This window comes from Podarcis vaucheri, assembly GCF_965113315.1.
Source record: "Podarcis vaucheri genome assembly, chromosome: 12".
NCBI lineage: Eukaryota > Metazoa > Chordata > Lepidosauria > Squamata > Lacertidae > Podarcis > Podarcis vaucheri.
The window spans coordinates 63663889-63691884 of NC_138750.1; the positions used below are offsets into that span (position 1 = coordinate 63663889).

General features: G+C 48.7%; 3 protein-coding genes across 8 annotated transcripts in view; 2 read left to right on the forward strand and 1 right to left on the reverse strand.

Annotated features, from left to right (window-relative positions):
- LOC309514929 (uncharacterized protein) overlaps positions 1 to 27996 on the reverse strand; it is a 123274-nt gene that overhangs the window by 84380 nt on the left and 10898 nt on the right. The window lies entirely within an intron of this gene.
- LOC309514961 (uncharacterized protein) lies at positions 216 to 27995 on the forward strand. Of its 5 annotated transcripts, XR_014212220.1 has the most exons (4): positions 225 to 571; positions 8666 to 8847; positions 9747 to 11382; positions 27741 to 27995. XR_014212220.1 is itself a non-coding variant. In XM_082192497.1 (3 exons), exons 1-3 carry the CDS (start codon positions 453 to 455, stop codon positions 10913 to 10915), a joined length of 1443 nt encoding a protein of 480 aa, XP_082048623.1. In that variant the 5' UTR covers positions 216 to 452; the 3' UTR covers positions 10916 to 11637. The 5 variants fall into 5 exon arrangements, 4 of the variants coding, with proteins under 4 accessions (XP_082048623.1, XP_082048622.1, XP_082048625.1 ...); XM_082192497.1 differs by lacking the exon at positions 27741 to 27995 and having other exon boundaries at positions 216 to 571; positions 8666 to 8820; positions 9747 to 11637; XM_082192496.1 differs by lacking the exon at positions 27741 to 27995 and having other exon boundaries at positions 9747 to 11637.
- Positions 24004 to 27995, forward strand: LOC309515005 (uncharacterized protein). Its single transcript, XM_082192588.1, has 3 exons — positions 24004 to 24079; positions 25260 to 25414; positions 26370 to 27995. Exons 2-3 carry the CDS (start codon positions 25282 to 25284, stop codon positions 27284 to 27286), a joined length of 1050 nt encoding a protein of 349 aa, XP_082048714.1. The 5' UTR covers positions 24004 to 24079; positions 25260 to 25281; the 3' UTR covers positions 27287 to 27995.

Genomic DNA, 27996 nt, shown 5'->3' on the forward strand with positions numbered 1-27996 from the left:
CGCAGGGGTTTGTGAACCCTTGTATGTGTGAATGCACTTATCCCTGTGCATCTATAAGAGCACGGCATTAATTTCGTGAGATCCGCACACTGATCCCATCACTTTTGGAAGCACTGCTGTGCAGCCCCACCCGAGGCTGGCTTACTCAGAAGTAAGTCCTACTCTCCCATGCAGGCAGGCATGGTCATTTCTTTTCTCTTCCACATCTGCCCCCCCCCTTGAGTCTCCCCCACCCAAAGGATCGCGTGTGCGTTTCATTCCTTGCAAGGGACACTTTCTCCTCTCTTTTTCCTGGGATGAAAAGCGGCTGCAGAAGCAGGAAAATCCGCTTGGCGGGGGGAAGAGATCATTTTCGGGGGGGGGGAATCTCCTGGCCGGGAAGCCGCCCCCTCCTTCCTCCCCCCCCCCCCACTTCCTGAGCTGGGGGGTTTCCCCCCGGGGGGGGTGTCTTGATGGAGCCATCTCTGAGCCCAAGACACCTCCTGCCACCGCGCAGACCTTCGCCTCTTCTCCATCCCAGCCTTTCCTTGGGATCCTGGAGCCTCTCTTTTGGGGGAGGGGCAGAGCCAAGGTAACCCCCCCATGGCCACCCCCGCCTCCCTTGCTCTTGGTCTGCTTCTATGGGGGCTCCTTGGCCCAGAGGGAGGGAAGCAGGGGCAGCCCCTGGAGCGCAGGCGCAGAAGCAGGAGAAACTGCAGCCAGGGAGAGGGAGAGGCGGGCTCGGTGCCCTCGGCTTGGCAAGGGTTAAGAGGAGCGGAGCTGGATTCCTAGAGAGGACAGGAAGTGAAGGGGGCGCAGGTCCTGCCTCCCTGCCCACTTCCCTTCCTGCGGGCCGAGAGGAGGCGGCTGCTTTCTTCTCTCGCCTGGGCCCGAGCTTCCTGGGTGAGTCTCCTCTCTCTTCCCCCGGAGGGTGCCGTGGGGAGAAGGGGGTCCCAGGGGGCATGGGGGGCCCTGCTCGGTGGGGGGAGACCCCCAAGTCAGGGCAGAAGGCAAAGGAGGCGCAGAAATGGCAGGCAGGCGTCGCCCCAGGAGTTGGGGGGAGAGGGGCGGGGGGAGGAGGGGAAGGAAGGGGGGCGCCCGGGGGGGGGAGGGAGGCGCCCCCTCCCAGCCTGGAGGTCATCAAGGACCTTTGGCTGCTTCCTTCCTGTGCTTCAGGTAGAGCTGCACCTTTGGTGGGGCAGAATGGGGGTGTAACTGGGGGGCTACAGATTCCTGGACCTGGTGCAGAAATCCCTTCGCGACCCCCTGGACCAGAGCACGCCAGGCCCTCCTGTCTTCCGCCGCCCCCCTCATGCTGGGAGCTTCCAGAACACTGTCCCACCATCTCGTCCTCTTCTCCTTGTGCCCCCCATCTTTCCCCACATCAGGGTCTTTTCCAGGGAGGCTTCTCTTCTCATGAGGGGGCCAAAGCCTTGCAGCCTCAGCTTCAGGATCTGTCCTTCCAGGGAGCACTCAGGGCTGATTTCCTTCAGAATGGAGAGGTTGGATCTTCTTGCAGTCCATGGGACTCTGCACCATAATTCAAATGCAATGCAATCCATTGCAATGATCCAATGGAAGCTCACAGTCACTGCAAACATTCCAGCAACAATATTGACAGGAAATCCTCCTGACATGCTGGATTTCTGCCTGCCAGAATGATGTAGAAACCCAGCCCAAAAAGTGGGGAGGGGGGATGGTGGGAGAGAGAGCAACAAAGCCTGCTTCTCTTCCTCATAGATTGGCATACCCCAGGGCACCGAGGTCCCTTTGGTTCCCCCATGAAATATTTGAGGCCCCCACCCCGTTAATGGGCATTGCCATTCAACTGGTGTGTGCACGCTGCATCTTGGGATCAGCTTTGCAGGGTGGGGCTTACTTGGGTCCATAGGCGTCCGATGGGGAGAATTAAATCCTTCATTAAATGAGATTCTGCCCCTTAACATAAATCCTGGCTATGCCCGATGCCTGCTCCCTCCTAACATTTTATTCAGTTGGCACCCCTGATTAACTGTAGCTGTTCACTGCTGCTGCTATTATTATTATTATTATTATTACTACTAGAATCATAGAATCATAGAATTATAGAGTTGGAAGAGACCACAAGGGCCATCGAGTCCAACCCCCTGCCAAGCAGGAAACACCATCAGAGCACTCCTGACATATGGTTGTCAAGCCTCTGCTTAAAGACCTCCAAAGTAGGAGACTCTACCACACTCCTTGGCAGCAAATTCCACTGTCGAACAGCTCTTACTGTCAGGAAGTTCTTCCTAATGTTTAGGTGGAATCTTCTTTCTTGTAGTTTGGATCCATTGCTCCGTGTCCGCTTCTCTGGAGCAGCAGAAAACAACCTTTCTCCCTCCTCTATGTGACATCCTTTTACATCCTTTTACATCCTTTTACTACTACTACTACTATTAGGTGTGTATCCTGCCCTTCATCCAAAGTTTACAGGGCGATTCACAACATAAACATGCAAAATTAGAACACCAAACGCATAATGAAACAAAGGCAAAGGCAAACCAATGATCTCTCCTCCCACAAACGTATTGAAAAGGCCATAGAATGCTAACCAGCCAAAGGCCCAGTTATAGAAAAAGGTTTTTGCCTGGCACCTCAAGATGTCAGGAAGGGGCCAGGCGTGCCTCTCTTGGGAGACCTTCCCCCGAATGGGGAGCCACTGCAGAAAAGGTTCGCTTTTGTGTTGCCACCACCCAGACCTCTCATGGAGAAGGCACACAGAGAAGAGGCTGGATGGCCATCGGTCAGGGATGGTCTAGTGGAGATTGCTGCATTGCCCCAGGGGGTTGGCTAGATGACCCTCAGGGGTCCCTTCCTACTCTGCAACTCTCTGGCTCAGGTTTGTGAAGATATTTAGGTACAAGTTGGATGCGGGGGGTGCATAGGATTGTAGCCCATCTTATGCACAGTCGGCTCAGGAATAAGTAAGTCCCGCTGATCATGATGAGACTCCCAGGCTGTGCAGTCTTGCTTTTTAAATAAATGTTTTCCTTTTCAGATAATACAGAGCATGGTGAAATCCCAATAAATAGTGCCTTTGCTAGACTCTTTTCAGGCACCTGCTAAAAGCAGTCTTGTTTAGGCAAGCTTACTCAGATGCTTGGGAAGCTGAAGGAATTTTAATCTGTTTTAATAGTTTAGATTTTGTATGTTTTAAAGTAGGGTTGCTAATTTTCATTGATTTTACTGCTGTGATTTTTTGTTTTGTTTTATGTTTTGGTAAACAGTTTTGCAGGCTTTTAAAAATAATCTTTATTAAATAAACAATAAATATAAATAAAATAACAGAACCCATCCTGTGGATTTAAGTATCTGTCCCCAGTGGCCTCCTTGTTATCAGAGGCCCAGAATCCACATTCCTTTGTAAGAAAATATGAAATAAAGTCAAAACAAAATCAACGGGGGGGGGGGAGGAGTTACAAGTAATTTTCCGCACCAGCTAACACCTGACCTTGCTATGCCACTGCATGGGGGCATGCAAAGAAACCCCCTTCAGATTGAGGGATAAGTCACATTTCTGAACAGAGGCTGTAGCCAGACGGGAACATTTGCACATGGGAGGAGCACAGGGAGAAGAAAAGCCCTTCTGCATCTGCAGCAGCACAACTGGGCCACTTCCTCTGTCCCACATGCAACAAAACATGTCTCTCCCCTATTCAGGCTAAACAAGTAGACAAACTAATGTGAAAGCAGATTTCAGATCTATCCTCAGGAAATGCTAAACAAGGATAAAAGACTCCTTCTCCCAACCTTCTGGGATTATCAGTCATTGGGTGGCTTGTACTATTAACAGAGGACATGGAACACGTAAAATCATTTTTGGCTATCTGTAATAAAATTCTAACCATCTTGAAAGGTACTTGTAAAACCTTCTGGAAAAATCTAGCAGAGCGTCTGTGGGTTTTGATAAAAAAGAAATGGAAATTGGTGCAGTCTCAAAAGAGGCTAGTTTTATCAAGCTACCCTCAGCCTTTGGGAATCTTGTCACAAGAGGAGTGTAAAGCTCACCTCTGGAGTTTATAAAGGGTATACATGCCTGGTGTTCTTAAGAACACTACAGATTTAGGACATGTGGAAGACCTATACTTTGATGGCTTCCATGCCAGGGTGGGGGCCACATTTTGAGACTGGAGACTTGCGAAGGTTGTGTATAAACACAGACAATATCTAAGGAGGAGTGGTGTATTCGTCTCATGATATTTCAGAAATGTGGCATCACCAGCTCCTCTGCTTCCACATACAGATTTGGTCCCTAGGGAACCCCTGACAGAGGCAAATAGGGCCACAATATCTGCCTGGCTTGCAGTGAGAGAGCTCAAAGAGTGTGAACTGGGCTCTCCATTCAAAGCACCTAGCATGGGGGCACCCACATGTAATAGCTACTTGTCTACTTTCTGGCCATGCTCTGGGGTTGCGGTTTTCAGGATTGGGGACAGGGCGCCACTGGTTTTGCCACCAAGTTCTGTCCAAAAGCCCCACTGAGTTCAATGGGATATGTGAGAGAGTATAGGCCCATACCCCAGAACGAACCTAAGGATTAGGTTGTTCATAAGGAGGGAGTGAAGGGAGAGGGAAGGGTTAATCTCAATAATATCAGGACCCAAGCTAACTGCTGCAGTTGTGGTTAAGCAGCTATCAGCAGCTGTGGTTAAAACCACAATTGCTTCAGCTATGTAGGCCAGAAGCTGTTTCCTGCTTCCTGCTTCAGTAATGCAAGAGAAGAAGAACACACATACAAGGGAGGGAGGGGAGCTTAGCTAGCCATATAGCCATATGCCATATGCGGTAATAAGTTGTAACCTTGCCAGCTGATTTGGGAGACGAATGCATGCTCCCAGGTATAAGAATGCTTGCTGAACACAGTATACGGGCCGCCAGTCTTTGGAAGATATTCCACTGGCTGCGTTTGCGCAGATCTCAATAAAACTCTTTTCTCTGAAGAAGTTGCTTCCCTGGTGCTTTTGTTCTCTCCTCGGTCCCGGGCAAGCGGGCAAATGAATCCCCTGTAAGCTAAGGCTTCATTGTTAACCTACGTATACAAGCTGACGTGGTTGGAAGGAGGGAGAGGGTGCCTGGAGGGTATATATACTGCATGTAACTTGTCATTTCTTTGGACTTGCTGTGGACTCACCACGCAAGTGCCTTCTGCTATCCGGAGAGCAGAATAAACTCTTTCTTTGAACCAACTCGGTGTCATTTTGACTTCCTTCCTCCTGTCACGGAGCAACGCAGACCCAATCGGTGAACTCCAATAAGGCTACATTGGAACCACTGGAGATGTTTAGGAAAAGGGCTTGTGTTGGGAAGGGGCTGCCCCATTTGTGCTTCTTCAGGGGCAGGAGAATATCTAGGGCAGGAGAATCCCTGCAGGGCCTCTGAGGTTCCCTTTGCTTCTTCCTCTCTCCCAGGCTTCTCGACTCCTTAGGAAGGATGAAAGAGAAGAGGACGAGAATACAGGTGTGGGGGGGCGGAGTGTAACTGGGGGGCTACAGATTCCTTGACCTGGTGCAGAAATCCCTTCAAAGCAATCCGTTCTTGTTGTTGTTTAGTCGTGTTCGCCTCTTCGTGACCCCCTGGACCTGAGCACTCCTGTCTTCCGCTGCCCCCCACAATTTGGTCAAACTCATGTTGATAGCTTCAAGAACACTGTCCCACCATCTCGTCCTCTTCTCCTTGTGCCCCCCATCTTTCCCCACATCAGGGTCTTTTCCAGGGAGGCTTCTCTTCTCATGAGGGGGCCAAAGCCTTGCAGCCTCAGCTTCAGGATCTGTCCTTCCAGGGAGCACTCAGGGCTGATTTCCTTCAGAATGGAGAGGTTGGATCTTCTTGCAGTCCATGGGACTCTGCACCATAATTCAAATGCAATGCAATCCATTGCAATGATCCAATGGAAGCTCACAGTCACTGCAAACATTCCAGCAACAATATGGACAGGAAATCCTCCTGACATGCTGGATTTCTGCCTGCCAGAATGATGTAGAAACCCGGCCCAAAAAGTGGGGAGGGGGGATGGTGGGAGAGAGAGCAACAAAGCCTGCTTCTCTTCCTCATAGATTGGCATACCCCAGGGCACCGAGGTCCCTTTGGTTCCCCCATGAAATATTTGAGGCCCCCACCCCGTTAATGGGCATTGCCATTCAACTGGTGTGTGCACGCTGCATCTTGGGATCAGCTTTGCAGGGTGGGGCTTACTTGGGTCCATGGGCGTCCGATGGGGAGAATGAAATCCTTCATGAAATGAGATTCTGCTCCTTAACATAAATCCTGGCTATGCCCGATGCCTGCTCCCTCCTAATATTTTATTCAGTTGGCACCCCTGATTAACTGGAGCTGTTCACTCCTGCTGCTATTATTACTATTACTACTACTACTACTACTACTAGGTGTGGATCCTGCCCTTCATCCAAAGTTTACAGGGCGATTCACAACATAAACATGCAAAATTAGAACACCAAACGCATAATGAAACAAAGGCAAAGGCAAACCAATGATCTCTCCTCCCACAAACATATTGAAAAGGCCATAGAATGCTAACCAGCCAAAGGCCCAGTTATAGAAAAAGGTTTTTGCCTGGCACCTCAAGATGTCAGGAAGGGGCCAGGCGTGCCTCTCTTGGGAGACCTTCCCCCGAATGGGGAGCCACTGCAGAAAAGGTTCGCTTTTGTGTTGCCACCACCCAGACCTCTCATGGAGAAGGCACACAGAGAAGAGGCTGGATGGCCATCGGTCAGGGATGGTCTAGTGGAGATTGCTGCATTGCCCCAGGGGGTTGGCTAGATGACCCTCAGGGGTCCCTTCCTACTCTACAACTCTCTGGTGCAGGTTTGTGAAGATATTTAGGTACAAGTTGGATGCAGGGGGTTGCATAGGATTCTAGCCCATCTTATGCACCGTCGGCTCAGGAATAAATCCCGCTGATCATGATGAGACTCCCAGGCTGTGCAGTCCTGCTTTTTAAATAAATGTTTTCCTTTTCAGATAATACAGAGCATGGCGAAATCCCAGTAAATAGTGCCTTTGCTAGACTCTTTTCAGGCACCTGCTAAAAGCAGTCTTGTTTAGGCAAGCTTACTCAGATGCTTGGGAAGCTGAAGGAATTTGAATCTGTTTTAATAGTTTAGATTTTGTATGTTTTAAAGTAGGGTTGCCAATTTTTCTTGATTTTACTGCTGTGATTTTTTGTTTTGTTTTATGTTTTGGTAAACAGTTTTGCAGGTTTTTAAAAATAAACTTTATTAAATAAACAATAAATATAAATAAAATAACAGAAGCTAAAACACAACCCATCCTGTAGATTTACGTATCTGTCCCCAGTGGCCTACTTGTTATCAGAGGCCCAGAATCCACATTCCTTTGTAAGAAAATATGAAATAAAGTCAATGGGGGGGGGGGGAGTGACAGGAAATTTTCCGCACCAGCTAACACCTGACCTTGCTACGCCACTGCATGGGGGCATGCAAAGAAACCCCCTTCAGATTGAGGGATAAGCCACATTTCTGAACAGAGGCTGTAGCCAGACGGGAACATTTGCACATGGGAGGAGCACAGGGAGAAGAAAAGTCCTTCTGCATCTGCAGCAGCACAACTGGGCCACTTCCTCTGTCCCACATGCAACAAAACATGTCTCTCCCCTATTCAGGCTAAACAAGTAGACAAACTAATGTGAAAGCAGATTTATCCTCAGGAAATGCTAAACAAGGATAAAAGACTCCTTCTCCCAACCTTCTGGGATTATCAGTCATTGGGTGGCTTGTACTATTAACAGAGGACATGGAACACATGAAATCCTTTTTGGCTATCTGTAATAAAATTCTAACCATCTTGAAAGGTACTTGTAAAACCTTCTGGAAAAATCTAGCAGAGCGTCTGTGGGTTTTGATAAAAGAAATGGAAATTGGTGCAGTCTCAAAAGAGGCTGGTTCTAAGCTACCCTCAGCCTTTGGGAATCCTGTCACAAGAGGAGTGTAAAGCTCACCTCTGGAGTTTATAAAGGGTATACATGCCTGGTATTCTTAAGAACACTACAGATTTAGGACATGTGGAACATCTATACTTTGATGCCTTCCATGCCAGGGTGGGGGCCATATTTTGAGACTGGAGACTTGCGAAGATCGTGTATAAACACACACAATATCTAAGGAGGAGTGGTGTATTCATCTCATGATATTTCAGAAATGTGGCATCACCAGCTCCTCTGCTTCCACATACAGATTTGGTCCCCAGGCAACCCCTGACAGAGGCAAATAGGGCCACAACATCTGCCTGGCTTGAGGTGATAGAGCTCAAATAGTGTGAACTGGGCTTTCTATTCAAAGAACCTAGCATGGCGGCAACCACAGGTAATAGCTACGTCGATTTTCACATGCTCTGGGGTTGCAGTTTTCAGGATTGGGGACATGATGGTGACTGGTTTTGGCACCAAGTTCTGTCCATAAGCCCCACTGAGTTCAATGGGATCTACTCTCTGGTCACTACTGTGCAGACCATGCCAGCCTTCGGAAAGTGGAGTGCGGAGCAAACAGGTGAAACTGGAGATGTTTAGAAAAAGGGCTTCTGTTGGGAAGGGGCTGCCCCATTTGTGCTTCTCCAGGGGCAGGAGAATATCTAGGGCAGGAGAACCCCTGCAGGGCCTCTTAGGTCCCCTTTGCTTCTTCCTCTCTCCCAGGCTCCTCGACTCCTTAGGAAGGATGAAAGAGACGGATCCTGCAAAGCTAGCGAGGATGGAAGGGGGAAGATGGACGGCTGACCCGGTCAGGTTGTCTCCCGCATCCCTCCCCACAACCTCTGAGCGTTCCCTCTCAGGGACCTCCAAGAGATCTGGTGACTTGGATGGATGGAGCTGGAGAGGTATTGGGGCTTGCTCAGCTTGGGGGTGGGGGGAGGCAGACAGGCAGATGGAGATGGAGAAGGGGAGCACCTTTTCAGGCTCCTCCACCTGCCTGCCTGAACCTCCACTGTTTGGAGGGAGACCAACAGCGTCTGGGATTCTAACATCCCCACGGTGAACCCTGAATTGAAGGATATCAACTCTATCCTCTGTGAATGTTCTCCATCTAGTCATGCCTTTTTAAACAAGGACCAGGCTTGTCTGAACCTCCCAGGCCTTCTTCAATATTGGCTTCAGAGCTTTTAGGGAAGTTGAAATAACTTCTGTGAGGTCTGTTGTTTTGGCTTCTGTCTGCATTAGACTGACCTCAGAGATGGAGTGGATTCCAGGATTGAGCCAAACAAAATCTATCCCAGATTAAAGCCAACCAGTATGTCAGTTAATACCAATCAGCAAAGACAGTGAAAACTATAGTAAGGCCTCACACCTAACTCTCTCCAGTTCTTCCTCTATCACAAGCATTTATTAACTTTGTTCAATAATGGATGTGAACCATGTTGCCTTCGCTCTGAGTGGGGTTAGGGTCCAGGACAGTGCTGCAGAGTTTGCATGACTTACACTAACATGGCAGTGCATTGCTGGGGGGGGGGTCAGGTGTTGGATTTGATGCTTCTGTGTCACCTGTCACAGTATGCTGGCAGTGTGGCCCCACCGGTTTCAAGAGAGTCATGCATGCTGAAACGCTGAGGGGTTGACGATGCCACACATCAACAAGGACATTAAGTTAGACTCCATGGATGTCCGCTTGAGGCTGAAACGGAGCACTCTCAAGTCTCACAGTGAGGTGGGGGGGATTTGTTCAATATTCTGGAGCACCATTTCTTTTTGAGGTTCTAATTAGCTTTTCTCTTCATTGCAGATGGTGATGAATTGGAAGGGAAGAACAAGGGGGACCAGAACAGAATCCACATAGCAGAGAAGTCATATAAATATTCAGAGTGTGGAGAGAACATCCGTCAGACCTCCCAGTCCACCTCCCATCAAAGAAAGAGGTTCTTTAGGAGTGATAGCTTCACTTCACATGAAAGAACAAAGAGTAGGGAGAAATTGTATCAGTGCAGAGAATGTGGAAAGAGTTTCACTCGGAAGGGCAGTCTCGCTTCCCATCATAGAATTCATACAGGAGAGAAACCCTATAACTGCATGGAATGTGGAAAGAGCTTTAGTTGCAGCCACCATCTGACTTCCCATCAAAGAATTCATACGGGGGAGAAACCCTATCATTGCTTGCAGTGTGGAAAGAGCTTCAGTCGGAAGGATCATCTCACTTCCCATCAAAGAATTCATACGGGGGAGAAACCCTATCGTTGCTTGCAGTGTGGAAAGAGCTTCAGTCGGAAGGATCATCTCACTTCCCATCAAAAAATTCATACAGGGGAGAAATTGTATCAGTGCTTCGAATGTGGGAAGAGCTTCAGTCAAAGTGCATCTCTCACTTCCCATCAAAGAATTCATACAGGGGAGAAACCCTATCAGTGCTTCGAATGTGGAAAGAGCTTCAAGGAGGGGGCGACGCTCTCTTCCCATCAAAGAATTCATACTGGAGACAAACCTTATAAGTGCACAGAATGTGCAAAAAGCTTCAGCCAGAAGGGTAGTCTCACTTCACATCAAAGGATTCATACAGGGGAGAAAACATATCAGTGTTTGGAATGTGGAAAGAGCTTCCGGACGGAGATTAAGCTCACAAGCCATCAAATAATTCATAGAGGGGAGAAACCTTTTCAATGCCATGAGTGTGGAAAGAGCTTTCGTATCCGGCTGAGTCTCACATTCCATCAAAGAATTCATACAGGGGAGAAACCCTATCAGTGCTTAGAATGTGGAAAGAGCTTCAGTCGGAAGCATCATCTCACTTCCCACCAAAGAATTCATACAGGGGAGAAACCCTATCAGTGCTTTGAATGTGGGAAGAGCTTCAAGGAGGGGACAACGCTCTCTTCCCATCAAAGAATTCACACTGAGGGACAACCAAAAAGGAAAAAAGGAAAAAATATTAAACAACCCTTACAAAACACAAGTGTATAAAAAAGAGACGGGGGGAGAATAACTAAAAATACCCTTTATCACCCTTGTATCATATATATCATATCATTTATCAACCCATAGAAAGGCAGGCTCCCCCAGCTCTCCCCTGGTGCCCCCCTCTTTTCCCCGTCTCCCACCCTGAGAGATCCTTCCTTCCCTGCATTCCTTGCAGGCCCCTCCCCCTTCTTCCTGTTTTTGTTGTTGTTTTTTAGTCGTTTAGTCATGTCCGACTCTTCATGACCCCATGGACCAGAGCACACCAGGCACCTCTGACTTCCACTGCCTCCTGCAGTTTGGTCAAAGTCATGCTGGTAGCTTTGAGAAACAGGTGTCTTCCTGTTTTAGATAATTTTTAAACCTTTATTATACCGAAATTTTAAAAATACATACAATATAAAACATTACATTCAAACATTACAGATTATGAATACACAAAAAGTATAAATGAAAGAAAAGAGAGAGAAAAAGTAGAAGAATAGAAAATGATGTTATTTATGATAAAGAAAAGCCTTCCGACTATACTCATTGTACTATTTTGAAGTTAAATTTTTTACAGTTTCCTAAATCTTCGCCCCCACACACCTCACATTCTCCTTTTTGGTTCTAGTTTTCTCCAATATTTCCTTATACTAAAGGACTCATTCAATATACTGTTGTTACCTGCTCTGAGCCCGGCTTCGGCTGGGGTGGGCAGGATATAAATAAAATATTATTATCATCTGCCATAATCTTTAAGATATTCTTTGATTACTTTCCATTCTTTATTACCATCTTGTATTTCCTCTTACTGCTCTGGTTATTCTTGCTAATAATAATAATAATAATAATAATAATAATAAATGGTTTCCCCAGCCACTCTGGGCGGCTTCCAACAAAACACTAAAATACAGTAACCTATTAAACATTAAAAGCTTCCCTAAAGAGGGCTGCCTTCAGATGTCTTCTAAAAGTTTGGTAGTTATTTTTCTCTTTGACATCTGGTGGGAGGGTGTTCCACAGGGCGGGTGCCGCTACCAAGAAGGCCCTCTGCCTGGTTCCCTGTAACTTAGCTTCTCGCAGTGAGAGAACCACCAGAAGGCCCTTGGAGCTGGACCTCAGTGTCCGGGCAGAACGATGGAGTTAGAGATGCTCCTTCAGGTATCCTGGGCCCAGACCGTTTAGGGCTTTCAAGGTCAGCACCAACACTTTGAATTGTGCTCGGAAACGTACTTGGAGCCAGTGTAGGTCTTTCAAGACCGGTGTTATGTGGTCTCGGCAGCCGCTCCCAGTCACCAGTCTAGCTGCTGCACTGTGGATTAGTTGTAGTTTCCAGGTCACCTTCAAAGGTATCCCCACGTAGAGCGCATTGCAGTAGTCCAAGCGAGAGATAACCAGAGCATGCACCACTCTGGCGAGACAGTCTGCGGGCAGGGAGGGTCTCATCCTGCGTACCAGATGGAGCTGATAAACAGCTGCCCTGGACACAGAATTGACCTGCGCCTCCATGGACAGCTGTGAGTCCAAAATGACTCCCAGGCTGCGCAGCTGGTCCTTTAGGGGCACAGTTACCCCGTTCAGGATCAGGGAGTCCTCCACATCCACCTGCCTCCTGTCCCCCCCAAAACAGTACTTCTGTCTTTTCAGGATTCAACCTCAATCTGTTAGCCGCCATCCATCCTCCAACCACCTCCAGACACTCACACAGGACTGTCACCACCTTCACTGGTTCTGATTTGAAAGAGAGGTAGAGCTGGGTATCATCTGCATACTGATGAACACCCAGCCCAAACCCCCTGATGATCTCTCCCAGCGGCTGCATGTAAATGTTGAAAAGCATGGGGGAGAGGACAGAACCCTGAGGTACCCCACAAGTGAGAGCCCAGGGGTCTGAACACTCATCCCCCACCACCAATTTTCTGAATACGGCCCTGAACTGTAAGTATGCTGGCAATTTCGTTTGCCATTTGAGTTTTGAGGGGATGGTTTCGCTTTTCCAACTTTTCGCAATTAGAATCCTGGCAGCAGTTGTGGCATACATAAATAATGGTCTATTTGACTTCTTGATTTCCGTTGTCATGATTCCTAACAAAAAAGTCTCCTGTCTCTTGGAACGCGTGAATACTGGAAAACTGTCCTCCGCCTATGTGTGTCCTCCTTCATTCAAAATAAAGGAATCTTAATATAAAACATGGGGCTCAGGCCAGCAGCCAGTGGCAGAGCAGTCAAGCTCCCTCCCACGCTGCGGACAAAAAGCCGAAAAGGCCGCAACATGCCCAACCGAGCACGCCAAAAATGCGGCCTAGCCTGGCGGAGGGGCCAAATCTCTCCTCCGCCCCCCATCCAGGCAAAGCAAATAAGGCCGGCTACTTGCCTCAATCCAGCCGCCTGGACACGCTCCTGATCTTGGAAGGAAGAACAGCAAAAGAGGCTTGAGCAACGGAGTCATCCTCTTTTCTTTTGGCCTTAGACCCACCCCCGGCCGGCCGTCCATTGTCCTCCCTGGCCAAGGGCAGGTCAAAGGCCGGATCAAGCAGGCAGGTGGCACCCGCCCAGGTGAGCCCCACTCGTTGCTGCAAACCCCGCCCACCTGTGGGGAAGGGAGGGTGGATATTCTGGGATATGGTGCAAAAGTTTTAAAAGTTAATGTCTCCCCATGCTCAGAGTTCATACTGCTATTTGAACCTGTTGCGCAACAATAAAGACTCTAAGTCTACTGACTGCTGTTTTGCTCCAAATTACTTGGCTGGAATTTCCTTCTTTTACTGACCACATGGACCAGTGGGGGACTTGTACCCCAATGAGCTGGGCTGCTGAGTAGTCTCTCAACCCAGAGTTTTCTTTCACAGAGGCCATATAAAGTTCCTTTCCCCATTTGTCAGGAGCCTGATCTCCATTTGGGGTTCCTCCTTCCGCACCCCAAGGTTCCTCCAAGGCCTTGGGAAAGGAAACTGATGCAGGCTCTGGTTGCTGCCCAGAGCCCTGCAGGGGATTCAGGCTGGGGGGGGGGCTGTCTCTTCCTCTGGCCATTGCAGCCCCCAGGAAACCTTGGAAGAAAGGCAGGAGACCCTCAGCAGACAACAGCCAAGCTTGTTTCTTCTCCAAAATGGCTTCCTCTTCTGAAGCCGCTTGCCTGGCCTCTTCCAATGGAGAGGCCTCCTCTGTTGGGCAAACATGGTGGGGAAAGAGGCCGCCCTGCGGAGGCAAAGCCATCATGGCAGGAAGGCTGCTGTGGATACCCCGTGAGTGCTGGCACCCAAAGGTGCCGCCCTCCTTCAGCCAGGAGGAGAAACCCCAAGAGCGTGGGACCCATGTGGCCCACAGGGGAGCCATGGCATCTCTGGGAGCGGCTGGGGCCTCCAGAAGATACAACATGGTTCCTGCCTATTTCAGAAAAGGGCGGGAAATGCCATCTCCTGGCCCTGCCGCCTCTGTGGGCTCCTCCTGGGCCTGCCAGGCCATGGGGTGGGGGGAACCCAGCTGACCCCCAAAACAATGGGTGAAAGAAGAACAGGAAGAGAATGAAGGAGAAATGAAGGGGAGCAGGCAAGAGGGAAGCTCAGGAGGAAAACTCCCTCAGGAAAGTGGGCGAAGAAAGCAGATTGGCCAGCTGTCGAATGCAGAGGCTTCTGATTGGTCCAGCCCCGCTCTGGGGTGGGAAATGGGGTCAGGTGGTTCTGGCAGCCCAGTATAAACTGGTTTTCTGGCTGGAAACACAGGGAAAGGATGGCAGGTGTCCCTCTTGCTTTGAACTGGCGTTGGGAGTCAGGAGGGAGAGTCCCATGGTGAGGGGCTGCCCCCCTTATCAACATGCACCCCCACCTTCCCCATCCCTCTCCCCACCTTCCTGCGCTTCCATGCCTGCCTGTGGGGCTTTTATGGGGGGGGGCTGTTAGACAAAAACTGTCCAGGGACTCTTTCCCAGAGGGATTCAGATGTCTCTGGGAAAGGAGTCACAGCACTGCACGGGCAAAGACCCCCCCCCCAGCTCATGCTGGAAAGAGGGAGTGCGCATTCCAGTTCACATCACAGATCATTTTTAACCTAAGACCGTCCGAATATCCCTCCTCCAGTTCCTGTTAGTTAAGAAATTGCACTTTACAGGCTTCCCGCAAGGCCTTCTTCATTTTTGCTCCCTAATATGTTCTCCCACCTGTTACATACATTACCTGGTCCTTCAAATTAGCCATTTCTCCCACAGAGGTGTGTTCTATAATATTCATGTGGCGTTTGAGCATGCGCACTCATTCTTCCGCTGTTGTTGTTTAGTCGTTTAGTCGTGTCCGACTCTTCGTGACCCCATGGACCAGAGCACGCCAGGCACTTCTGTCCTCCACTGCCTCCCGCAGTTTGATCAGACTCATGCTGGTAGCTTCAAGAACACCATCCAACCATCTCATTCTCTGTCGTCCCCTTCTCCTTGTGCCCTCCATCTTTCCCAACATCAGGGTCTTTTCCAGGGAGTCTTCTCTTCTCATGAGGTGGCCAAAGTATTGCAGCCTCAGCTTCACGATCTGTCCTTCCAGTGAGCGCTCAGGGCTGATTTCCTTCAGAATGGAGAGGTTTGATCTTCTTGCAGTCCATGGGACTCTCAAGAGTCTCCTCCAGCACCATAATTCAAAAGCATCAATTCTTCGGCGATCAGCCTTCTTTATGGTCCAGCTCTCACTTCCATACATCACTACTGGGAAAACCATGGCTTTTACTATACGGACCTTTGTTGGCAAGGTGATGTCTCTGCTTTTTAAGATGTTGTCTAGGTTTGCCATCGCCTTTCTCCCAAGGAGCAGGCGTCTTTTAATTTCATGACTGCTGTCACCATCTGCACTGATCATGGAGCCCAAGAAAGTAAAATCTCTCACTGCCTCCATTTCTTCCCCTTCTATTTGCCAGGAGGTGATGGGCCCAGTGGCCATGATCTTCGTTTTTTTGATGTTGAGCTTCAGACCATATTTTGCGCTCTCCTCTTTCACCCTCATTAAAAGGTTCTTTAATTCCTCTTCACTTTCTGCCATCAAGGTTGTGTCATCTGCATATCTGAGGTTGTTGATATTTCTTCCGGCAATCTTAATTCCGGCTTGGGATTCATCCAGCCCAGCCTTTCGCATGATGAATTCTGCATATAAGTTAAATAAGCAGGGAGACAATATACAGCCTTGCCGTACTCCTTTCCCAATTTGGAACCAATCAGTTGTTCCATATCCAGTTCTAACTGTAGCTTCTTGTCCCACATAGAGATTTCTCAGGAGACAGATGAGGTGATCAGGCACTCCCATTTCTTTAAGAACTTGCCATAGTTTGCTGTGGTCAACACAGTCAAAGGCTTTTGCATAGTCAATGAAGCAGAAGTAGACGTCTTTCTGGAACTCTCTAGCTTTCTCCATTATCCAGCGCATGTTTGCAATTTGGTCTCTGGTTCCTCTGCCTCTTCTAAATCCAGCTTGCACTTCTGGGAGTTCTCGGTCCATATACTGCTTGAGCCTTCCTTGTAGAATTTTAAGCATAACCTTGCTAGCGTGTGAAATGAGTGCAATTGTGCGGTAGTTGGAGCATTCTTTGGCACTGCCTTTCTTTGGGATTGGGATGTAGACTGATCTTCTCCAATCCTCTGGCCACTGCTGTGTTTTCCAAACTTGCTGGCATATTGAGTGTAGCACCTTAACAGCATCATCTTTTAAAATTTTAAACAGTTCAGCTGGAATACCATCGCTTCCACTGGCCTTGTTATTTGCAGTGCTTTCTAAGGCCCATTTGACTTCACTCTCCAGGATGTCTGGCTCAAGGTCAGCAACCGCACTACCTGGGGTGTATGAGACATCCATATCTTTCTGGTATAATTCCTCTGTGTATTCTTGCCACCTCTTCTTGATGTCTTCTGCTTCAGTTAGGTCTTTACCACTTTTGTCCTTTATTATGGTAATCTTTGTACGAAATGTTCCTTTCATATTTCCGATTTTCTTGAACAGATCTCTGGTTCTTCCCATTCTGTTGCTTTCCTCTATTTCTTTGCATTGCTCGTTTAAGAAGGCCTTCTTGTCTCTCCTTGCTATTCTTTGGAAATCTGCATTCAATTTCTTGTATCTTTCATTATCTCCCTCGCATTTTGCTTGCCTTCTCTCCCCCGCTATTTGTAAGGCCTCGTTGGACAGCCACTTTGCTTTCTTGCATTTCTTTTTCATTGGGATGGTTTTAGTTGCTGCCTCCTGTATAATGTTGCGAGCCTCCACCCATAGTTCTTCAGGCACTCTGTCCAGCAAATCTAAATCCTTAAACCTGTTCCTCACTTCCACTGTGTATTCATAAGGGATTTGGTTTAGATTGTATCTTACCTGTCTAGTGGTTTTTCCTACTTTCTTCAGTTTAAGCTTGAATTTTGCTATAAGAAGCTGATGATCTGAGCCACAGTCAGCTCCAGGTCTTGTTTTTGCTGACTGTATAGAGCTTCTCCATCTTTGGCTGCAGAGAATATAATCAATCTGATTTCGATGTTGCCCATCTGGGGATGTCCATGTGTAGAGTCGTCTCTTGTGTTGTTGGAAAAGCGTGTTTGTGATGACCAGCTTGTTCTCTTGGCAGAACTCTATTAGCCTTTGCCCTGATTCGTTTTGATCTCCAAAGCCAAACTTGCCAGTTGTTCCTTTTATCTCTTGATTCCCTACTTTAGCATTCCAATCCCCTATAATGAGCAGAACATCCTTCTTTGGTGTCACTTCTATAAGGTCTTGTAAGTCTTCATAGAATTGGTCAATTTCAGTTTCTTCAGCACCAGTAGTTGGTGCATAGACTTGGATTACTGTGATGTTAAAAGGTCTGCCTTGGATTCGTATCGAGATCATTCTATCATTTTTGAGACTGCATCCCAGTACAGCTTTCGCCACTCTTTTGTTGACTATGAGGGCCACTCCATTTCTTTTACGGGTTTCTTGCCCACAGTAGTAGATATGATAGTCATCTGAACTGAATTCGCCCATTCCCGTCCATTTTAGCTCACTGATGCCCAGGATGTCAATATTTATTCTCGCCATCTCATTTTTGATCACATCCAACTTACCCAGGTTCATGGTTCTTACATTCCAGGTTCCTATACAATATTTTTCTTTACAGCATTGGACTTTCCTTTCGCTTCCATGCATATCCGCAGCTGAGCGTCCTTTCGGCTTTGGCCCAGCCGCTTCATCAGCTCTGGATCTACTTGTACTTGTCCTCCGCTCTTCCCCAGTAGCATGTTGGACACCTTCCGACCTGAGGGGCTCATCTTCCAGCGTCATAACTTTTATATGCCTGTTGTCTTTGTCCATGGAGTTTTCTTGGCAGGGATACTGGAGTGGCTTGCCGGTTCCTACTCCAGGTGGATCACGTTTGGTCAAAACTCTCCACTATGACCTGTTCATCTTGGGTGCCCTGCTCGGCATAGTTCATAGCTTCTCTGAGTTCTTCAAGCCCCTTCGCCACGGCAAGGCAGTGATCCATGAAGGGGTCACTTCCGCTACCCCCTGCTATTTCTCCTTGTGATCTCGAGTCCCCTCTCAACGGTAAATCTGTCCCTCTTTCAAGGCAAACCACCGACTTCGGACACGTTCTTCTTCCCTCAGTTGTAACCCCAGCAGGGAAAGGCGCCTCTGAGGGAGTCTTCCCACTTGTCATGTCCAACATCTGCTTCGTCTCCTCCCTGGTGTCTCCCGCAACTCAGGCTGTGAGACAGGAAACAGCAACTCAGGTGGTCAAGATCCACCATTCCCCGAAGGGACCCCCTTCTTTGGCTTTGGCAAGCAGAGGTTGAAAGAGAACCTCCGTCTCTGAAGGCAGGCACGGCTGCTTCTTTTCTCCCAGGCCTTCCACCATGAGAGGAACGCAATGGGGTCGTGAGGAGGGGGAGAGAGAGACGAGAGACCCCCCTGCCGCCCCCTTGTCTGAGAGCCCCCCTTTCTGCTCCCCTCACAAGAGGGTCCCCGTTGTGTCTCTGCGGAGGGGCAAGAGAGGAGGAGGAGGAGCCCCTCCCCCCGCTCCTTCCTCCCCTCAGCGGCTCTGAGGGAAACGACTTTTCCCGCCTTTTCCCAACGGCCCGCCTTTCGAAATCCGAGCCTCGCCTCCCTTTGAGGCGCCAAGGAGGCCGGTTCCTGGCAGGCCAGGCGGCAGTCTCCCTGGGGGGCTCCCTCGCTTCTCGGGGGGGGGATTTCTTCTCCTCCTTCGCCCTCATTTCTCTTCCTCTCTCTCGCTTTTCAAGCTTCTCTCTCTCTCTCTCTCTAGAAAGGCTGTAGAAACAACCCCTTCGCCACGGCCTGCATCCCTCCCAGCGTTTAAAAGTCCGACTTCTTTTCATTTGCTGCGTATAATGCTGACACCAGGACTTTTATTCCTTCCTGGCAATGTCTTTTTTCGATTTATCTGAAGGTATAAATTACTGGCCTCAAGCTTTACTGATTAACCATTTTCCACGGGTCCTTTTTACGTGGGTCTCCTGCAAGCTTATTAAATCTCATTTCTGCTTTCTTAATACATGTGTTATCTTACGCCTTTCGGAGTTCATATTTAGTCCATCACATTCCAGGCTAGAGATTTATAAGCCATATTTTAGAAACCCGAGTCTTTCTTTTCGCAAAGAAAACAATGAAGGAAGGTGAGGAGAGGTGACCCGAAGTCTAGGCCCGAAGTCACCCCCCCCCCCAAAGCAGGCTCAAAGCTTTTCAAAATCATTTTCTCAGCCGCTAAGCATCAGAAACATTCCTCTCTTCTGTAACTAAAAAGATGGCAACAAGGTCGAGAAGAGAGCCCCTTGTCTTCTCAGGCCTTTCTCAGAACCACATTGCAACTTGCTTTCTCTCCGGGAAGCATGCCAAAGCACAAGAATGAAACAACGGGAACGCACTGAAAACCCCCTCAACCCCCTTTCCTGCCAGGAGTCCACAATAGTCCCAAGACAGCTTTCTGTACATGCTCAGAGGACTCCTGAGGGAGGAGAAAGGAGGAGGGAACTGGAAAGGGGTGTATATGATTGTGCACATGATTGTGAACTCGTGCATGCTTTTTGTGACTTATCACACTTGCTCCTTCTACCAGTTCATGGATGGTAGAAATAAAAGCCTTTTTCTCCGAAACTATTCCTTGAGTGTCTGTTGACTCCCACTTCCCTTTCCCAGGCGCAATATTTTTCCCACCCGAGGGCAAAGCCTCATAAGGCTACATTTCTTGGTGCATTGGCCGGGGAAAACAGATTCCCTGAGGATAAGGGATGTGGGTTCAAGGCGTCCCTGCGGTGAACAGCTCGGTTCGTGTCAGCAGTTCCAGTGCACATCCTGCCAAGTTCGTGGGAGGAATTGCCACCCGTTCCCGAGTGGAGACACTGCAAGGACCGGAGAAAAAGCAACGGCCGAAGGAAGGGACCTCGAGGAAAAATGTAAGCTCCACAGGGTATAGGCGGCAGCAAAGAGAGTTTGATCAGCTCCACCAGCAGGGTAGAAGAAGTGCCACTGGTTTTGCCCAGAAAAGCAGAGGGGGGGGAGCTGCTCTTGGGCCCCGGTTGAAGCCGTGAAGCGCTGCCGGTTGGTTTTGGTAAAAAGGGGATTGGGGGAGGTGCATGGGTTTTTCTGAATGTGGGTGTGGGGACACTCCAGTGAATGTTTTGAGTGTGTGAGACGTCGGAAGCAACGTCTGGCCTGTGACTGAGTGGAAAAATAACTTTAGGAGGGCTAAGTGTCCCAGTATCCCAAGTGTCCAAGTGTTCCAGGGTCATGGAGAAAAAGCAGTAAAACAACTCCCACGACCCCCCTGCAGTGTTTCCTGAAGAAGAAAAAACCTGATGGAAAATAGACTCCAACACTTATGTGAAGTTCCTGACCGTCCCCCATGGCTTAGGAAATGTAGAACTGTGATTACCCGTGCCGTGCCAAACTGTGCCCAGTATGGCAGCAAGTACAAGTTAGCAAAAAACTGAGGGAGGAGGGAACTGGAAAGGGGTGTATATGTTTGTGCACATGACTGTGAACTTCGTGCATGCTTCTTGTGACTTATCACACTTGCTCCTTCTACCAGTTCATGGATGGTAGAAATAAAAAGCCTTTTTCTCCAAAACTGTTCCTTGAGTGTCTGTTGACTCCCATTTTCCCTCTCCCAGGCGCAATATTTTTCCCACCCGAGGGCAAAGCCTCGTAAGGCTACAACAGCCCAAGTCCAGCCCCAATAATTCCGACTTGCTCTTCTTCATGAGATTCCACCTGTGCAGGATCTCCCAGCTCCTTCTAATTCTTCCTCCAGAATTCCTCCGCTTTCAGAATCGTAACTGTCAACTTTTCCCTTTTCTTGCGAGGAATCCTATTCGGAATAAGGGGATTCCCCTTAAAAAAGGGAAACGTTGGCAGCCATGTTCAGAATCCACACACACGTTTCTTTCTTGGCTTTCCAAGTGAAGCAGTTCCCTTCAGGAAACTCCCAGCAAAAGGGTCCCTATGGCATCACCTGCAGTTCCACGCAGGGGTTTGCGAACCCTTGTATGTGTGAATGCACTTATCCCTGTGCATTTAGAAGAGCACGGCATTCATTTCGTGAGATCCGCACACTGATCCCATCACTTTTGGAAGCACTGCTGTGCAGCCCCACCCGAGGCTGGCTTACTCAGAAGTAAGTCCTACTCTCCCATGCAGGCAGGCATGGCCCTTTCTTTTCTCTTTTTTTTTAATTTTTATTGGATTTTCACATTTTATATAGACAAAAACAAAACACAAACAACAAACATGTATAACTTCCGAAAATCTTATTTTCTAACCCTGGTCCTTGACTTCCCCCCACCCCCTCCCTTGCATCCCTATTCCCAAATTTATATCAGCAAATTAGCATTTCTCCTCTTTTCTATCTTAATATTAGTCTTTTTATAAAGCAAAAACTAATTTTTCCTAAATTGGACCCCAATTCCCTTCCATCGATTTCTCATTTTGTCTTGAATGATTTTCTTATTAACTAAACCCCCTGGTCTTGAGTGTTGTTTAAATTTAGATCCTTCCCTCCCTCCCATCCCCGATTTGCGTCCCTTCCCAATACATGTCTAAAATAACAGTTCTTTAGCCTGGGTTCCGCACGTCCGAGGCTCTCAAATCTCTTTCAGTCCCTCTCTGCCGGTTTTGTTGGTAGTCCTTTATGTCGGTCATCAAATCTCGAAAGAGTTCTTTCACAATCAGTCCAATCAGTCCATGGTCTCTTCCCAAATTTGAAAACAACTGCTGAAGAATTTCCACAAGGCCTGTTTCTTGAAGATAATCAGAGTCAGAGTCTATGTGGAGGCCCCAATTATATTTCTTTATTTCAAATTCCTGAATTTCATAGACTCCCAGGGCCCCCACTTTCGTCTTCTGCATCTTTCGTAGGCTTAATGTAGATTTAATCCAATAGTCTCCTTGCTTGTGTTCTCCAGGTGTCAGCTTCTGGTTAGTATTTTCCCACTTCACTTGTTCTCTTTCTTGTTTTGTCTTCTCCTCTTCTTTAGTTATCATTTCGGATTCAGCTGTGGGTTCTTTCTCACTCAGATCCTCATTACATTCAACAGAACTACTTATTTCAGAATTCAAGGTCATCAATTGTTTACTCATAGCCGTAGTCTGTTCTTGTAAAATTCCCACCAGGCAAAACATCCTTTCGATTTCTCTCAGTATCTTTCCATCCACAGCCATTGTAATTCCACAGAATTCCCCCTAGAGGGAATCTGGTTACTTAGTGTTCTTTTCTCCAACAATCCTCTATCTTGTTATTGTTTCTTTGTTTCCAACAATTTTGATTTAATTGTAACTCCTTTTAATCCAGAGGGATCTTAAATAACAATCTTTCCACTGTTAACAGTCCATTTGACAGCTTTGACAGCTGTCAAATTCTGCACCTCTTATACAGGCTCCAAAACGGTACGCTCCCGGGCCCGGGAGGGAGGGTTGTTTACAGCGAAACAGAAACACTTCCAACACTCCACTCTCCTGTTCAAAATTATTTTTCCAAATCTTGGAAGTTACTATCTTTTTAAAACTTCCCCTTTACAGGGTAGGCACTCCAGCTTAGTTCTTATATCGTTGCTCTAGATCGTCTGCAAGGGGGGGGGGTGCGGACTTCCTTTTAGCACAACCCCCGATCGTCTCAAATTCAAAAGGTAGAGATTTTAGAGTTCAATTCCAAATTACTCACGGGTTCTTCTTTTCAGACCAAATTTCAAGGAAGGAAGTCAGCGCTCTCCAGTCCTGGCTCGCGGCTTCGCTCAGCAGCGGTAGCGATCGACTCTCAGTGCCGCGCCGTCCCCCGTATCCCCTCCGCAGCCTTTAAAAAGGCTCTTCGCGAATCAGGGGGGGCGCTTAAGGCACCCACCGAGTCTTCAGTCCGCAGGCTTCCGCGCCTGTGGTTTTTAAGGGTCCCCGTGTCGCCGGCACGGCAAAGACCCATCCTCCGCTGAGCCGGTTCCCTCCGGAGCTCGGAGGGAATCCGCCAATTCCAGATCGCGCCAACCCGGAAGGCCCTTTCTTTTCTCTTCCACATCTGTCCCCCCCTCTTGAGTCTCCCCCACCCAAAGGATCGCGTGGGCGTTTCATTCCTTGCATGGGACACTTTCTCCTCTCTTTTTCCTGGGATGAAAAGCGGCTGCAGAAGGAGGAAAATCCGCTTGGCGGGGGGAAGAGATCATTTTCGGGGGGGGGGAATCTCCTGTCTGGGAAGCCGCCCCCTCCTTCCTCCCCCCCCCACTTCCTGAGCTGGGGGGTTTCCCCCCGGGGGGGGTGTCTTGATGGAGCCATCTCTGAGCCCAAGGCACCTCCTGCCACTACGCAGACCTTCGCCTCTTCTCCATCCCAGCCTTTCCTTGGGATCCTGGAGCCTCTCTTTGGGGGGAGGGGCAGAGCCAAGGTAACCCCCCCATGGCCACCCCCGCCTCCCTTGCTGTTAGGGGTCTGCTTAGATGGGGGCTCCTTGGGGCAGAGGGAGGGAAGGGGGGGCAGCCCCTGGAGCGCAGGCGCAGAAGCAGGAGAACCTGCAGCCAGGGAGAGGGAGGGAGAGGCGGGCTCGGTGCCCTCGGCTTGGGAAGGGTTAAGAGGAGCGGAGCTGGACTCCTAGAGAGGGCACCGGAAGTGAAGGGGGCGCAGGTCCTCCCTCCCTCCCTGCCCACTTCCCTTCCTGCGGGCCGAGAGGAGGCGGCTGCTTTCTTCTCTCGCCTGGGCCCGAGCTTCCTGGGTGAGTCTCCTCTCTCTTCCCCCGGAGGGTGCCGTGGGGAGAAGGGGGTCCCAGGGGGCAGGGAGGGGCGTGGGGGGAGACCATGGGGGGGGGAATGGCAGGCAGGCGTCGCCCCAGGAGTTGGGGGGGGAGGGGCGGGGAGGAGGAGGGGGAGAGGGGCCGAAAGAAGCCGGGGAAGGAAGGGGGGGCGCCGGGGGGGGAGGGAGGGAGGTCATCAAGGACCTTTGGCTGCTTCCTTCCTGTGCTTCAGGTAGAGTTGCACCTTTGGTTGGGCAAAATACAGGTGTGGGGGGGCGGAGTGTAATTGGGGGGCTACAGATTCCTTGACCTGGTGCAGAAATCCCTTCGTGACCCCCTGGACCAGAGCACGCCAGGCCCTCCTGTCTTCCACTGCCCCCCACAATTTGGTCAAACTCATGTTCATAGCTTTGAGAACCCTGTCCCACCATCTCGTCCTCTGCCGTCCCCTTCTCCTTGTGCCCTCCATCTTTCCCAACATCAGGGTCTTTTCCAGGTAATCTTCTCTTCCCATGAGGGAAGAAAAACCTGCAAGATCAGACTTTGATGCCTTCCATGCCAGGGTGGGGGCCACATTTTGAGACTGGAGACTTGCGAAGGTGGTGTATAAACACAGACAATATCCAAGGAGGAGTGGTGTATTCGTCTCATGATATTTCAGAAATGTGGAATCACCAGCTCCTCTGCTTCCCCATACAGATTTGGTCCCCAGGCAACCCCTGACAGAGGCAAATAGGGCCACAACATCTGCCTGGCTTGCAGTGAGAGAGCTCAAAGAGTGTGAACTGGACTCTCCATACAAAGCACCTAGCATGGGGGCACCCACAGGTAATAGCTACGTCGATTTTCACATGCTCTGGGGTTGCAGTTTTCAGGATTGGGGACACGATGGTGACTGGTTTTGGCACCAGGTTCTGTCCATAAGCCCCACTGAGTTCAATGGGATCTACTCTCTGGTCACTACTGTGCAGGCCATGCCAGCCGTAGGAAGTGGAGTGAGGAGCAACCAGGTGAAATTGGAACCACTGGAGATGTTTAGAAAAAGGGCTTCTGTTGGGAAGGGGCTGCCCCATTTGTGCTTCTCCAGGGGCAGGAGAATATCTAGGGCAGGAGAATCCCTGCAGGGCCTCTGAGGTCCCCTTTGCTTCTTCCTCTCTCCCAGGCTCCTCGACTCCTTAGGAAGGATGAAAGAGACGGATCCTGCAAAGCTAGCGAGGATGGAAGGGGGAAGATGGACGGTTGACCTGGTCAGGTTGTCTCCCACATCCCTCCCCACAACCTCTGAGCGTTCCCTCTCAGGGACCTCTGAGAGATCTGGTGAGTTCCAGGAGAGTGGTGATGCAGACGTGGATGGATGGAGCCGGAGAGATATTGGAGCTTGTTCAGCTTGGGGGTGGGGGGAGGCAGACAGGCAGATGGAGATGGAGAAGAGGAGCACCTTTTCAGGTTCCTCCACCTGCCTGCCTGAACCTCCGCTGTTTGGATTCTGTCTGGGATTCTAACATTCCCACTGTGAACTCTGAATGGAGGGATATCAACTCTTTCCTCTCTGAATGTTCTCCATCTAGTCATGCCTTTTTAAACAAGGACCAGGCTTGTCTGAACCTCCCAGGCCTTCTTCAATATTGGCTTCAGAGCTTTTAGGGAAGTTGAAATAACTTCTGTGAGGTCTGTTGTTTTGGCTTCTGTCTGCATTAGACTGACCTCGGAGATGGAGTGGATTCCAGGATTGAGCCAAACAAAATCTATCCCAGATTAAAGCCAAGCAGTATGTCAGTTAATACCAATCAACAAAGGCAGTGAAAACTATAGTAAGGCCTCACACCTAACTCCCTCCAGTTCTTCCTCTATCACAAGCATTTATTAACTTGCTTCAATAATGGATGTGAACCATGTCCCCTTCGCTCTGAGTGGGGTTTGGGTCCAGGACAGCGCTGCAGAGTTTGCATGACTTACATTAACGTGGCAGTGCATTGCTTGGGGGGGGGGGTCAGGTGTTGGATTTGATGCTTCTGTGTCACCTGTCACAGTATGCTGGCAGTGTGGCCCCACCGGTTTCAAGAGAGTCATGTGCCCCGCATGCGTGCTGAAACGCTGAGGGGTTGAAGATGCCACACATCAACAATGACATTAAGTTAGACTCCATGGATGTCCGCTTGAGGCTGAAACGGAGCACTCTCAAGTCTCACAGTGAGGTGGGGGAGGGATTTGTTCAATATTCTGGAGCACCATTTCTTTTTGAGGTTCTAATTAGCTTTTCTCTTCATTGCAGATGGTGATGAATTGGAAGAGAAGAACAAGGGGGACCAGAACAGAATCCACATAGCAGAGAAGTCATATAAATATTCAGAGTGTGGAGAGAACATCCATCAGAGCTCCCAGTCCACCTCCCATCAAAGAAAGAACTTCGTTAGGAGGGATAGATTCACTTCACATGAAAGAACAAAGAGTAGGGAGAAATTGTATCAGTGCAGAGAATGTGGAAAGAGCTTCAGTCAGAGCTCCAATCTCACTTCCCATCATAGAATTCATACAGGAGAGAAACCCTATAACTGCATGGAATGTGGAAAGAGCTTCAAGGAGGGGACAACGCTCTCTTCCCATCAAAGAATTCATACAGGAGAGAAACCCTATAACTGCATGGAATGTGGAAAGAGCTTTAGTTGCAGCCACCATCTGACTTGCCATCAAAGAATTCATACGGGGGAGAAACCCTATTATTGCTTGCAGTGTGGAAAGAGCTTCAGGCGGAAGCATCATCTCACTCCCCACCAAAGAATTCATACGGGGGAGAAACCCTATCAGTGCTTGGAATGTGGGAAGAGCTTCAGTCAAGGCTCCCATCTCACTTCCCATCAAAAAATTCATACAGGGGAGAAATTGTATCAGTGCTTTGAATGTGGGAAGAGCTTCAGTCAAAGTGCATCTCTCACTTCCCATCATAGAATTCATACAGGGGAGAAACCCTATCAGTGCTTTGAATGTGGGAAGAGCTTCAGTCGAAGTGCATCTCTCACTTCCCATCAAAGAATTCATACAGGGGAGAAACCTTATCAGTGCTTTGAATGTGGGAAGAGCTTCAGTCAGGGGATTTCTCTCACTTCCCATCAAAGAATTCACACTGAGGGAGAACCAAAAAGGAAAAAAGGAAAAATTATTAAACAACCCTTACAAAACACAAGTGTATAAAAAAGAGAAGGGGGAGAATAACTAAAAATACCCTTTATAACCTTTGTATCATATATATCATATCATTTATCAACCCATAGAAAGGCAGGCTCCCCCAGCTCTCCCCTAGGTGCCCCCCTCTTTCCCCCGTCTCCCACCCTGAGAGATCCTTCCCTGCATTCCTTGCAGGCCCCTCCCCCCTCTTCCTGTTTTTGATGTTGTTGTTTAGTCATTTAGTCATGTCCGACTCTTCATGACCCCATGGACCAGAGCACACCAGGCACCTCTGTCTTCCACTGCCTCCTGCAGTTTGGTCGAAGTCATGCTGGTAGCTTCGCGAAACAGGTATCTTCCTGTTTTAGATAATTTTTAAACCTTTATTATACCGAAATTTTAAAAATACATACAATATAAAACATTACAGATTATGAATACACAAAAAGTAGAAATGAAAGAAAAGAGAGAGAAAAAGTAGAAGAATAGAAAATGATGTTATTTACGATAAAGAAAAGCCTTCCGACTATACTCATTGTACTATTTTGAACTTAAATTTTTTACAGTTTCCTAAATCTTCGCCCCCACACACCTCACATTCTCCTTTTTGGTTCTAGTTTTCTCCAATATTTCCTTCTATTAAAGGACTCATTCGATATACTGTTGTTACCTGCTCTGAGCCCGGCTTCGGCTGGGGTGGGCAGGATATAAATAAAATATTATCATCTGCCATAAAG

Coding starts and splice junctions, on each gene's coding strand:
- LOC309514961 (XM_082192496.1), top strand. CDS start 453: ATGGAGCCATCTCTGAGCCCAAGACACCTCCTGCCACCGCGCAGACCT. Junction 572..8,665: donor GGGGGAGGGGCAGAGCCAAG/GTAACCCCCCCA, acceptor CCTCTCTCCCAG/GCTCCTCGACTCCTTAGGAA. Junction 8,848..9,746: donor GGATGGATGGAGCTGGAGAG/GTATTGGGGCTT, acceptor TCTTCATTGCAG/ATGGTGATGAATTGGAAGGG.
- LOC309515005 (XM_082192588.1), top strand. CDS start 25,282: ATGAAAGAGACGGATCCTGCAAAGCTAGCGAGGATGGAAGGGGGAAGA. Junction 25,415..26,369: donor AGGGACCTCTGAGAGATCTG/GTGAGTTCCAGG, acceptor TCTTCATTGCAG/ATGGTGATGAATTGGAAGAG.